General features: G+C 38.9%; 1 protein-coding gene across 5 annotated transcripts in view; it reads left to right on the forward strand.

Moving 5' to 3' along the window:
- Window positions 1–14048, forward strand: part of ARMC4 (armadillo repeat containing 4) — a 173597-nt gene that overhangs the window by 93194 nt on the left and 66355 nt on the right. For all 5 annotated transcript variants that reach the window (XM_010860039.1, XM_010860037.1, XM_010860040.1 and 2 more), the window contains one exon: window positions 6137–6251. In XM_010860039.1, the coding sequence (XP_010858341.1) occupies window positions 6137–6251 (115 nt within the window). The remainder of the gene's footprint in view (window positions 1–6136; window positions 6252–14048) is intronic.

A 14048-nucleotide genomic window follows, 5' to 3' on the forward strand; every position in this document is an offset into this window, starting at 1 on the left:
TCACATCCACAACTGGGTGTTGTTTTTGCTTTGGCTCTGTCTCTTCATTCTTCCTGGAGTTATTTCTCCACTGATCTCCCGTAGCATATTGGGCACCTACCGACCTGGGGAGTTCATCTTTCAGTGTCCTATCTTTTTGCCTTTTCATACTGTTCATGGGGTTCTCAAGGCAAGAATACTGAAGTGATTTGCCATTCCCTTCTCCAGTGGACCACATTTTGTCAGAACACTCCACCATGACCTGTCTGTTTTGGATGGCCCTACACAGCATGGTCATAGTTTCACTGAGTTAGACAAGGCTGTGGTCCACGTGATCAGTTTGGTTAGTTTTCTGTGATTGTGGTTTTCAGTCTGTCTGCCCTCTGATGGAGAAGGATAAGAGGCTTATGGAAGTGTCCTGATGGGAGAGACTGACTGAGGGGGAAACTGGGTCTTATTTAAATGGGCAGGGCCATGCTGAGTAAATCTTTAATCCAATTTTCTGTTGATGGGCGTGGCTGTGTTCTCTCCCTATTGTTTGACCTGAGGGCAAACTATGGTGGAGGTAATGAAGATAATGCGGACCTCCTTCAAAAGGTCCCATGCACTTCCGCACTGAGTGCCCCCAACCCTGCAGCAGGCTCCCGCTGACCCATGCCTCTGCGAGAGACTCCTGAATACTCATGGGCAAGTCTGTCTGGGTCAGTCTCATGTGGGGTCACGGTTCCTTTCTTCTGGGTCCTGGTGCACACAAGGTTCTGTTTCTGTCCTCCCAGAGTCTGTTTCCCTAGCCCTATGTAAGTTCTGGCAGCTCTATGGTGGGTTAATGGCAACCTCCTCTAAGAGGGCTTATGCCATACCCAGGTCTACTGCACCCAGAGCCCCTGCCCCCAGCAGTCCACTGCTGACTCGTACCTCCACAGAAGACAACCAAACACAGTTCTGTCTCAGTCTCTGCGGGGTCTTGGGTCCTGGTGTGGACAAGGTATTTTTGAGCCCTCTGAGCGTCTCTGGTGGGTATGGGGTTTGATTCTAAAGGCAATTTCACCCCTCCTACCATCTTGCTGGGGCTTCTCCTTTGCTCCTGGACGTGGGTTATCTCCTCACAGCTGCTCCAGGGTCACACAGCTGCCTATATGGTCTCCTATAATCTCTTTAACGGAGAAGGCAATGGCACCCCACTCCAGTACTCTTGCCTGGAAAATCCCATGGATGGAGGAGCCTGGTAGGCTCCAGTCCATGTGGTCGCTAAGAGTCAGGCACGACTGAGCGACCGCACCTTTACTTTTCACTTTCATGCATTGGAGAAGGAAATGGCAGCCCACTCCAGTATTCTTGCCTGGAGAATCCCAGGGACAGAGGAGCCTAGTGAGCTGCCCTCTATGGGGTCGCACAGAGTTGGACATGACTGAGGCGACTTAGCAGTAGCAGCAGCAGTCTCTTTAAAAGAATTCATAGAGATAGAAACATTAAAACTTTGAGAATTTTTATAAAAATGTTAAATTTTTTCTAATCATAGTTTTTTCACAGTCATTAATTCTGACCTGCATTTATGTTTCCATTTTTGCAGAATTGCCAACATGGTTTTTAAAATGTATAGATTTCAGTTGCAATTTACAATGTGGCTTAAGAACATCATGTTCTTTCAGGCTAACCGCATTTAGGTTGAGCCATTGTCTGACAATGGTATTTATCAGCATAATTTGCAAACATTATGAAATTTTTAGACACAATGCCAAATTATGGTTTCAAAATAGATGTACTGGCATTGCCAGACAGAAATTCTGCAACTTCAGCCATACTGGCCATGTGGGTGCAGACTGTCCACGTTTGTTCGTATATGTGGCCTTGGTGGGCAGGCAAGCCAGCCAGACTTCTTAACAATCCTGACAAGAGTTAACATAACAAGAGAAACTGAGACTCACAACAAGCCGCTGTGTGTTTTTTTCTTTTTATAAAGAGTCAGTTAACATGTATTCATCTTTCGAGAACTGTTATTTTGTCAGCCCACAATTTGATTTCTATGATAAACCTGAAGATTTTGGAAACATGTAATTCAGTTTTGTTTTTATAATATCAAAGTATTAATGTAAAATTCTACTGATAATAAAAACAGGAAGAGTTAACATATTGCTGGAAATGAAATCAGAGCAAGATACTAGTAAAGTTAAAGAACTGTATGAAAGGAGACACTACACTACGTCCATTGAAAATGGACAGTGGTATAATTAACACCGCCTATAAGCCCATCATTGTATATTCAAAAAGCAATAAAATTGTAAAGAAGATCTATGAAAATGCACTTTCAACCTAGAAGGAACTCCAAATAAAAATTTCCTGGTTAGATTTTGAATTTGAACATATGCTTTTCAAGTATGAGGTTAAAAATGAGTGTATTTGTGTTGGGAGAGATTTTTGATTCAGCAGAAAGCAGAGTAGGCAAAGACTTCTGTTTCAGGTCCATTTAACCAATATTCACTGGCTCAGGAACGTGCGCTAAGCATGGTGGGCAGTAGCAGATTCTGGCTGTCAAGGAGATTACACGGCACTTGGGGAGATAAGATGCATACACACATGACCACACTGCAAAGCAGTATATGATGAGAGCCAGAAACGAGGGCAGCAAAACTCAAAAGGCTCCCAGAGGAGGGAGAAGCCAGAGGATTTGAGGAGAGTTTTTATTGTAGACCTTAAAATATGCATTGTCACAGCGAAAGATGGAGGTGGTGTGGGAAAAGGTTAGAGCTGGGAGAATCTCTGTGACTTGTGAGTTAACCAGTGTCTCCCCTCTGTGTTCACGTGGAACCTGACACCCACATGTCTTAGCAGGGGTCCCCAGTCTCTGGGATCTGAGATGCCTGGTGATCTGAGTTGGAGGTGATGTAATAATAATAGAAATAAAGTACACAATAAATGTAATGTGCTTGAATTACCCTGAAACCATCCCCTCAACCCCTGGTCCATGGAAAAATTGTCTTCCACGAAACCAGTCCCTGGTGCCAAAAGGTTGGGGACCACTGTCCTATAGCATTTACCAGAATAGATTGCAATGGTCTCTTTATCACCTTCACTAGACTGCAGTTTCCTGAAGGACAGTGAAAATCCCTTTTATTTGCAGAGCCTTTATTCTTGTATTCTTGGAGAAGACAATGGCAACCCACTCCAGTACTCTTGCCTGGAAAATCCCATGGACAGAAGAGCCTGCGAGGCTGCAGTCCGTGGGGTCGCGAAGAGTCAGACATGACTGAGCGACTTCACTTCACTCTTCTTGTATTCATATCTTGCTGAAACGTATTTGTGATCCCCCTAATTAATCCTTATAGCATTTTTGCAGTTACTCCATGCATGTGTTTCCAGCTGGAGTTGAACACGGCCATACTCTGCCTTCTTGTTTCCGCTCTCCTTTTGTAAATGTGTCATCTTCATAGTATTTAGTGCCACATGTTTTGCATTTTTGTGCTTTGAGCTGGTGATCTTCCTGTTTGAAATGGCCCCTAAGCCTAATGCCAAAGTACAAGAAGACTGCCATGTGCCTTACAGAGAAAAATGTGTGTGCTGGATTGCTCGTGGGTTCAGTGTTAATGAATCAAAAAAGTATTATTAAGAAAAGTGTCTTTAAACAGAAACACACATAAAACAAGATTATACATTGATCAGTTAATGAAAGTATTCTCACCAGAGGCTCTTAGGAACAAAACTTCATATTCCCCAGAGAGCAATGATTTTTGGTATTTACAAATTCACTGCTTGCTGTGACTTTATACAATTTAACTACCCTGAGCAGCCAGAATTGAGTGTATCTGTTACTTCTGTATGCTCAGCACTTAGTGTTTAGAAGGTGGCCACAGAGTTTTATGAGCAAACACCTGAATATAGGGAATTGGGAGGAATAAACCAGCTCATTGGAAATGTTAAATACTGAGTTCAAGACTGAGGTGTGAATACCATGCAGGCAGTGGGAAGCCGTCCGAGACTGTCCCCTGGGAGTGATCTCTCAGTTGTGAACTGTTCACCAAGCAGTAATTGGATGTGTTGGCTGGTGTGATGGACAGAATGAATATCTCTGGGGCCTTGCTTGCAAGGAGATACTGCAGAAGCTCTAAAATACTCTTTCAGCAGGATTAATTTCTATAGGATGGATTAGGATGGACTCCAGAGAGAAACTGGAGACACAAAACCAAGTTACTGCTGTAGCTATCTCTATATGAGGTGACAGAGACTACAGTTAGGGTGCTGGCAGGGAGAGAGAGAAGTAGGGGAGACGCTTGACTTACTGTGAAGCAAATCCACAGTATGACTCAATCCAGAGGATGAGGGAAATGGAGGAACAAGATTAAACTCTGAAGTTTGCTGCCCTTGACTTTGTTAGTTCCTCTGTTTGCATTTTTTTTTTTTTTTTGATGTTTTCCTCATCTCAGGTAATTACTGTGTACCATGCTATCTTTTAAGTCATCTGTAATGAGGTCACAGTCCTCATCCATTGTAACTAAGCAGCTGAGGAATTGTCTAGGGTTTGGGATGACAGTTAAGGACAGTATATCTGGTTTTAGAATGAACAGTGAATTTTTATTGTTAATTGTGAAATTTTGCCTGGGGTAGGGATCCAAAGTTGAATTATCCCTCTTTATAACTGAAAATGTGTGCCATCCTAATGACTTCCACTCTAATGACAAGCTATGTCCTGCATTGTATGGCTGAATATTCCTAATGCAAATATTAGTACTGACTACATTGGTGAGAGAGTAGGACAGATTATCATTCACTATTGTTCTTTGGGAAATCACACATGAAAAAAAATAGAGACCCAGGGATCTCCATTAATTATGTTTTCAGTGGCATGTGTAAAACAGTAAGCTTTTTTAAGTTGGTAAAGTAAATCCTTCATTGTGAAGTACAGTATATTCACCATCTTTCTTTATACTTTGTGTAAATTGAGAAATAAAAACTTTAATTTCCCTTAGCAAGATAGTGACAGAGAGCTTTAGTTTTAGAAAATTATTTAAACATGGGGTTAAAACACTTTCTCAATGTACTTTTTCTCATTAAAGATCATCTTTTAAAGAGATAGTTTATATCTTACTATAAGCTATTTGCACTTCCAATTTTTTTAAGGTTATGGAAAACTTATATCCAACTTGGAACCTTTTGAGTAATACTTTTTTTTTCCTGGCAAACTCATCTCAGATAATTAAGTAATGTAGTATTATTTTTAGTCAATTTTCAAGAAAAAAATTGAATGGCACTAAGCTAGGAGTATTTATTCTATCTGTGGCTAAGTACTACATGTATTTAACTCGAGGTTTAAAATCAAAGGAATTTTGATATTCTTTATCTTTTTCCATCTGCTCATAGTTTAGTGTATCTTTCTGAACAAAGCCATGTTTGTAAAGGATATTAAGTTTTGTTTGGCCTTCTTCTCAACTGTGAGTACTCAACAGACCTTAATGCGAGGTTATGCTCCCTGGACTGATTGATGTATAAACAGAAGACAGATGGTGTGGAGATGACTCTGATGATAATTCATTTTTCAGCTAGTCAAGAAGATATTTTGATTACAGTGTGTTTAAGTAATTATAACAGAGTCTGCAATGTTAGTCTCTCTGGGAAGCAAGCACATGGAAAACAAGTTACGTGTTATTGCTGCCCAACAAAGGAGGCAGTGTGGCGTAATGATTTTAATTCCTAGTGCTAGATTAGGACTGGAGGAGTTTAAAATATGTCATGCCGTACGGTAAGTCAATTAAACATAGACCAAATAAAAAAGGTAACTGCACAGTTTTGAGGCGTAAATATTTGTCTTGGAAAGTATTTAGATGTTACTATATGAAAGAAACCAGTATTTTTGCATTCAGGCAACAGACTGTATACAGCTAATTAAAAAATTACATGGCTTGATTTTTAGTTTATGTGAATCATAATTATTATAGAGCTTGCTTTCTGCATCACGAGTGTAAAACTGAAATCAGAGAACTGACAAATCAACAGCATGTTAAGTCCCTGCTGTTGTTAAAGTTTTGGGAAAAAAAAATAGCTAAGCAAAATGTCAAAAGGAGAAAAAAATAATTAGAACTGTGTGGATAGCCATTTAAATTTTATTTTCATGTTCCAATTACAGTATATACCTCTGGGTTTTTTTTAATTGTTTGTTTCACAATAGGATAATTGATCGCTTAGATGGAGTTCGTTTGTTGTGGTCCCTGCTAAAAAACCCTCACCCGGACGTGAAGGCCAGTGCAGCTTGGGCCCTCTGTCCCTGTATCCAGAATGCAAAGGTAAGAAGAGACCGCGAGTCAGTCCATCCTAGAATCTCTGATACCATGGTGAATGATTTACCACAGGTCACCAGCTGCTTTTCACTTCTTTATGGTCAGATTTTTACCTGCGAAAAAGAATACTGAACTTTTGTGCCAAAATAATTTTTGAGCAATACCTTTTCCTGGTCAGTTTTTAGATGTCACATGAAACTGGGCTAAGATGGCCGAGCTTACCATGTCCTACCTGGCTGGTGGGATTGAAACAAATACCGCAGGTACATCAAGGGGAAAGAAAGTACACTGTTCTTACCTCTTGGGTGAAAAGAAAAATTACATTACTGCTACTTTCAGAAGCCCAAGATAACCTCTATCTTACTTACTGCCTGATTGACTACCATGAAAAATCACTAAGTTCTTTGTTACCTTGAAAAAGTCACATAATGTCATGAATTGCACTTTTCTTATCTGTTAATAAAGACTAGATGTAAAGTCTAGAGATTTCTCTCTGTCGAGTATTTTTACAGAAAGCATTTAATTCCTGTAATAAATTTAACATGCCTCTATCTTCCTAAAATTTGTGACTAGAAGTAATTGTAAAAAGTGAATTGTGATATATACTAATATTTAGAAAAGACTTATTACAAACTGGTTAATGGACTGTTTTTTTATAACAACAAAAAAGGGAAAAAAAAAACACCTCAAATGTCAGCCTGTAGGAAAATGAATAACAAGATGACAGCACAGTCATAATACGTCATCCAGTGCAGCAATAAAAAATGAATGTACTTCAGCAATGTCTGCATCGATATCAGTGTATCTTGTGAACACACTGACCAAAATAAAAGCAAGTTTCAGAAGCAGAGATACAGTATAATCCTACTATATAAGGTCGAAAAAATTTTTAAAAATATAAAATATAAATGATATTATTTAGGGAGCAAGAAAGAAGCCTATTGAGGAAAGGTTGCTACACATCTTTGAAGGATTTCTTTAAGGATATTCTTTAAGAAAGATCTTAATCCTCCTTAAACAATCTTTCATATCTTTAATGATCTTAATTATCTTTAAGAAAAGCTAATTGGTTTTAGAGACAAACCAAGACTGATAAGCAGAACTAACTTCAGAGGAACAGAAGAAGACAAAATTAAATCTTTAAAATTAATATCCTTAGAATGACCCAAGGGATGCTGCTAAGCCCAAAATGGCTAAATAAAAAGTATTCATAGATTAAGAAAGGGCTTTTGGAAATTAAAAATATATTTTGGAAACAATACATTTAATAAAAGAGACAAATACTACATTATGTATGGTACTGGGATATGCAAAGGTAAGAAGAGACCTGGATGATAAAGTCTAGTAAACAACTAAAAATGTAAAGTAAATGTAAAAATAAAATAGGAATTGCAAGCACACAAAAGGAAAGCAAAAGGAATAAACAGTCATTTATAAAAGGGGGAGGTGGTTTCTATAAGCTGAAGAGTTGAAGAAAGACTCTAGTCTCCAGATTGAAAGATCCATTTAGTGCCAAGTAGGGAAAATGAATTTATCTATACCTAGACACAAATTCAAATTTGGCATTTCCAGAAATTAAAGGAAAGGAAAAAGTTATATAAGAACAAGAATCAACATCATTCACAGTGAATTCTAAGGAAAATGTAACAAAAATTTTTCTGTCTTTAAAGGAAAGCATTTTTTATCCTGGAATTCTATATCCTGCAAAACTAGCACCTGAGTGAGTGTAGGGTAAGGATGGAATGAAGACATTGTTCTTTTAGAAATGTTGGGATTCAGGAAAGTTATCCTCCATGAGTCTTCTCTGAAAAAAAATTTTACTTTAGAATGTTTTCCAGCAAAACAGAAGATTATAAGAAAGAAAATAACATGAATTATAGAAATAATAATGAACAAATAAATCATTAGACTTTTTGCTAAATAAGAATTTGTATTATAATAGGGCTTTCAATTTTTATCAAATTATTGAGAAAGAATTTCTTTAAAAATAGTGGCATAAAATAAAAGCCATTAAAATAAAACATGGTATTGTCACAGTAACAGTCAGCATCTAGACCATCAAATGATTAAAAACCATGTTAGGTAGTGGAAGGTAAGAGGTAAAAGCATACCAAAGGTCTTTCCTTTTCCTGGAGAAGCTTGTTAGAGATACCGGTTAACTCTCAATCATCATTGAAAAGAGAAATTTAATATTATCATTGGTGAGGTACCATTTTTATGGATAACATTTCTATTAATGTTGTTATTACATGTTAATTACATCCTTTATTCCTATGGATTTCAACTCTAAATTTGCCTACTTATCTGTAATTGGCTTTAAAAGATTTTCTAGTGTTTTCATATTCATTATTCTTGCCCAGGATTTCTGTCCTGAATACCCAACGGGTCTTCTTTGCTAACAACCTAAACTTAACCACATTCAAACTTTAAAAACAACCCATCTTGTCTGTGTTTAAACCCTTGGCCCAAAGGACCAGTCCAGACCCAAGCCTCCATAGAGAGCTCCATTCCTCCTGAACCTCTCCTGCCTTTCACTGCCCTCCACTCCCACCAAAGACCACATGGACTATAGCCAGCCAGGCTTCTCTGTCTATGGAATTCTCCAGGCAAGAATACTGGAGTGGGTAGCCATTCCCTTCTCTAGGTTAATCCACTTAGCTATGTTCAATTTCGGAGAAGGCAATGGCACCCCACTCCAGTACTTTTGCCTAGAAAATCCCATGGACAGAGGAGCCTGGTAGGCTGCAGTCCATGAGGTCGCTAGAGTCGGACACGACTGAGTGACTTCACTTTCACTTTTCACTTTCATGCATTGGAGAAGGAAATGGCAACCCACTCCAGTGTTTTTGCCTGGAGAATCCCAGGGACGGGGAAGCCTGGTAGGCTGCCGTCTATGGGGTCGCACAGAGTCGGACACGACTGAAGCGACTTAGCAGCAGCAGCAGCATGTTCAATTTAGAATCTTCAAGTAGTATTTGGTATATTCTATTATTTGGAGGTGAATTTAAATTTTCTCAAATAAGAGTAAGTTCTGTGGGAGAATAGAGGCAGGAAACACTTTGAACATGCCGGGCATCCTGCTCACAGTGAAATAACAGAATCAGACGAGGTCCTGCCAAATATTTTGGCCCATTCTTCCTTCCCCCTCCTCCTCATGCCTCCTTGTTTCAGGTAAGTTTATGACTCAGCTTTCTAGGAAAAATTTCCTTTTATTTGGTAAGAAAGCATTTCCACATTTTTGACGTAAGATACTTTTGCAAGTCACTTTAGAATTATTAACTTATGAATCATAGGAGTTGGCATCATTTTGAAATAAATAACTTCTTTGTCTAGATTAATGGCACTGACATCAATGCGGCAGAAACCAGCTATTGTCAGTTATAGCCAAGGGCAGCCCCAGTGGGAAGAAAGTAGAAGGCATGTCTTCAGACAGGTCATTTCTACTTCAGGGTCCCTGAACATCTGTCAGGCGTCGTAAAAGCTGAGCACACTACGTACGTGTCCATGTGGAGTCGATGTGGTGAGATGTCAGCTGTTGAAGACAGATGTTACCCATTTTTTATACCGTTAACAACATATCCATGAGAACACATTTTCAGATCTGTTAAGAAAATGAGATGTGAAAATTACATGTAGTGAATGGACTGCCTCTTTTCTTGCAGGGAAATATTAAAAGCTCCCTATCAGAGAATGAGTGAGGCAACAGAGTAGTTCAGTAATGAATCGTGGAATAATTGTGACAAATTAAGAGTCACCACGTAAGCTGCCACTGGACTTGCATTGTATTATGTTGTAATTAGATGTATTAACAAATGGAATGTGGGGTTTTTGTAGTACAAAATATTGACATTTTTTCCCAGGAGGCCAGTGTCTCAGCTAGAAGCTTCAAATATTCCTTCATTCTGGAGGAAGCCTATATATTATAGTTTTTGATCAGTAATTGGTGATTAAAAAATGTACTAAGTGAAAGATAAATGTTTTACCAGCCTAATAATTATCTGTCCGGACCTTATATGTTTGAAAAATCAGGGTGTGAAATGTAAGTCTGTTTTATGGCCTTAAACTTTAAAGAGTATTTAAGATAGGAAACGAGCATCTTCAGTTTAAAAGCTGCTCAACTTTCTTCAGTCTCTCAAGATCTAAAGAACAGAGGCTGAACTAAAAGTGAACTAAGCATAAAAATTCACTGCATATTTTTCTAAGTAGTTTTATTTAAAAGGATTTATTTAAGACTTAAGGAAAGTTTGTTGTTGTTTCCCTGTTCAGATTACTAAAAAGGACAGAGATTGTAAGATGTGACCTCTGTAGTGATGTTATTTAGTAAAATTCATGAGCTGGAAGTCTGGCTGCAGATGAAGAGCTGTTTTGTAAAAAGTGAGAGATATTTGTAAATGGAAGTGAAAAGCTGTCCCTTTCCAGCTGAATGATCAAACACACTTTGGAGAAAAACAGTGGTTGAACAGGTGTTCAGCATTATGAACTTGTGATGTAAAGAATGCAAAAACTGAATCTGGCAAAGATCCGTGTATTAAATTCTTTGTTCTTAAGAACCAAAATTTCATGCTGCAGAAAATCAACTCAAATGTGTGCTCTGTGAACAATGAGATAATGAAAAATTACAGAATTCACATAAAGAATGTATAATTATGTTACACCACTTACCTCAAGCATTTTTCCAGCATTGATAAGAGCATGTTTCTTTTTTAAACTATGACTGCCTTTTTTAATATTTTCTTTTTGTGAATGATGTAAGATAGTACTTAATTTTCTTAATTCTGTTCCTTTTCATTAATGACTTTTAAAAGTTTTTATTAATAAAAAGTAGAAAGTGTTAGTCACTCAGTCATGTCCGACTCTGTGCAATCCCATGGACTGTAGCCCACCAGGCTCTATTGGCCTTTTTATAAGAAATGATTCACATAATTCATATTAATTTGCAGTCACCACTTCCTTGTGAATTAGATGGGAAACAGGTATCTTATTTTGAAATAAATACTCTCTATAATTAAAACAGCTGTCACACTAGGAAGAAAACTCAACCTGTCTACCAAATCAGTAATGTATCTATGTGATTACTTGGCCTTGTAACCTTCTTAAACCCAATTTTGCTGCTTGTTTAGAAGATAATATTTGGTTGTGAATTTTTATCTCAGAGGGGAAAAAAATCTCTAGTAACTTTAAAACCAGTGGCCTCAGGATCTGCCCCAAACAGAAGCCAATTAGAAGATGTTTGAGAGCTATTCCCCAAAAGAAAGGAGAAAAAGTTAATTTCTGAGAGATTAGAATACAAGCTTGGGAAGTTTTAGCTTCCTGACTACAGGTGTGACAGAACACAGCTGATGAAACTGGGCAGGAATCTGACATCACCCTCTGTTTAACTTCAGCTGCCCAATGAGCCATGTCCAATGAGGAAGCCAGAGAGAACCTGGACAAGAAGTACATAGAGCTGTAATTTCACACTGAGACGACTGCCACAGACACGGCTTAAGGAGCTCACATTTGCCAAAGAATGTATAGCTGTCCACCATGTGCCAAAGAAGCTGCACAGGTTCTTAAAACACTGAAAAGCTGTTTAAAATGAAATCCGTGTTTGGTGGCCCACCTATCTAGGGTTATTTTCAAGTCAAACAGTTCCAAGTATGCTCCTTATCTAGTCCACGGTTTCTAAAATCCTATAAACTAAAGTGAACTGTATTACAGATATTTTTTCTTTGTGCCTGATTTTCAGCTTGGGACTTAAAGGGCCACAACAAGTGAGGGTGTGATTAAGCTTGTCTTCAGATCCCAGCTGAAAGGACCACTATCCGTGGGGCAGATGTGTTGCTTTGGATTCCCCTCCTGCCCTGCGACTGCTTCCCGTTCCAGGCTTCTCAGCCCCTGTTCTGAAGAGGGCTGTAATGAGATTGCTGGTTTAGGATGCCCCCTGCTTTGGGAGCATGGAGACTTAGCCTCTGGACCACCAGGGACATCCCCATTGAAGCATTTTATTTGAAAGTACAGTTTATCTGTCCCATCACTTCATGGCAAATGGATGGGGCAAAAGTGGAAACAGTGACATATTTTATTTTCTTGGGCTCCAAAATTACTGTGCAGAGTGACTGTAGCCATGAAGTTAAAAGACTCTTGCTCCTTGGAAGAAAAGCTATGACAAACCTAGAAGGCGTATTAAAAAGCAGAGACATCACTTTGCTGGCAAAAGTATGTATAGTCAAAACTATGGTTTTTCCAGTAGTCATGTACAGATGACATAAAGAAGGCTGAGCATTGAAGAATTGATACTTTCAAACTATGGTGCTGAAGAAGACTCTTGGAAGTCCCTTGGACAGCAAGGAGATCAAACCAGTCAATCCTAAGGAAATCAACCCTGAATATTCATTGGAAGGACTGATGCTGAAGCTCCAATACTTTGGCCACCTGATGCAAAGAGCTGATTCATTGGAAAATACCCTGATGCTGGGAAAGATTGAGGGCAGGAGGAGAAGGGGGCGATAGAGGATGAGAAGGGGGCGATAGAGGATGAGATGGTTGGATGGCATCACTGACTCAATGGATATGAGTTTGAGCAAACTCTGGGAGATGGTAAAAGCCAGGGAAGCCTGACATGCTGCAGTCCCATGGGGTCATAAAGCATTGGGCACGACTTTAGCGACTGAACAACAGCTTATCAGCTACCAGTTACTTTGTTAAATGAAAAATGTCATCCATTAAGTTACATCATTATCTCCCTCTCAGCCAAGAACTCCGAGGAACACACCCTGTACTTGACCACCATCAGAAACTGTGCTGTCACAGTTCACAGACTAGGACATTGACTAGGACCCCAGTTTCTGATGCAATGTTGTGTCCCTCCATTTCTCTGGGCACATAGTATTTTTAACTTTTCTAAATTGTAATATGGTTGTTTACAATATGATATAAGCTTCAGGTGTACAACACAATGATCCACTAATTTTAAAAGTTAGATTCCATTTATAGTTACTATAAAATATTGGCTGTATACCCTGAAAGCAGGCACACTTGTTCCTGATCTTGGAGAGAAACTTTCAGTCTTTCACCATTGAATATGATCTCAGCTGTGGGTTTTTCCTACTTGGCCTGTATTATGTTGAGATCATTTTCTTCTATTCCTAGTTTGTTGAACTTAAAAAAAAAATCATATGAGGACATTAAGTTTTGTCAAATACTTTTTCTGCATCATCTGACATGCTCTTATGGGTTTGACCTTTATTCTGTTAATGTAGGACAGTATATTGATTTTCTTTTGTTGAATCACCCATGCCTGCACACTAAGTCCCTTCAATTGTGTCAACTCTTTGCGACCCTATGGATTGTACCCTGCCAGGCTTCTCTGTCCATGGGATTCTCCAGGCAAGAATACTGGAGTGGGTTGCCGTGCCCTCCTCCAAGGGCTCTTCCCAACACAGGGATCACACCAGCGTCTGTTACATCTCCTGCACTGGCAGAAGGGGTTTTTACCACTAGTGCCACCTGGGAAGCCCTGAATTGCTCATACTTTCTAGGTATAAATTCTACTTTGTTATGGGGTATAATCCAACTGAATTTGGTTTGCTAGTGTTTTGTTGAGGAGTGTAGTTCTCCTTTTTTATATTGTCTTTATCTGGTTTTGGTGTCAAAGTAATGCTAGCCTCGTACACTGCCTTTGGGAGTGGTACCTCCTCTTCAATTCTTTGGAGGAGTTTGATGATTGCTGGTAATTCTTATTTAAATGTTCTATAGAATTTGCAAGTGAAACTATCCAGTCCTGGGGCTTTTGTATGTTTGAGGTTTTTGATTACTGATTCA

The sequence above is a fragment of the Bison bison genome, unplaced genomic scaffold, assembly GCF_000754665.1.
Source record: "Bison bison bison isolate TAMUID 2011002044 unplaced genomic scaffold, Bison_UMD1.0 scf7180017864461, whole genome shotgun sequence".
Classification (NCBI taxonomy): domain Eukaryota; kingdom Metazoa; phylum Chordata; class Mammalia; order Artiodactyla; family Bovidae; genus Bison; species Bison bison.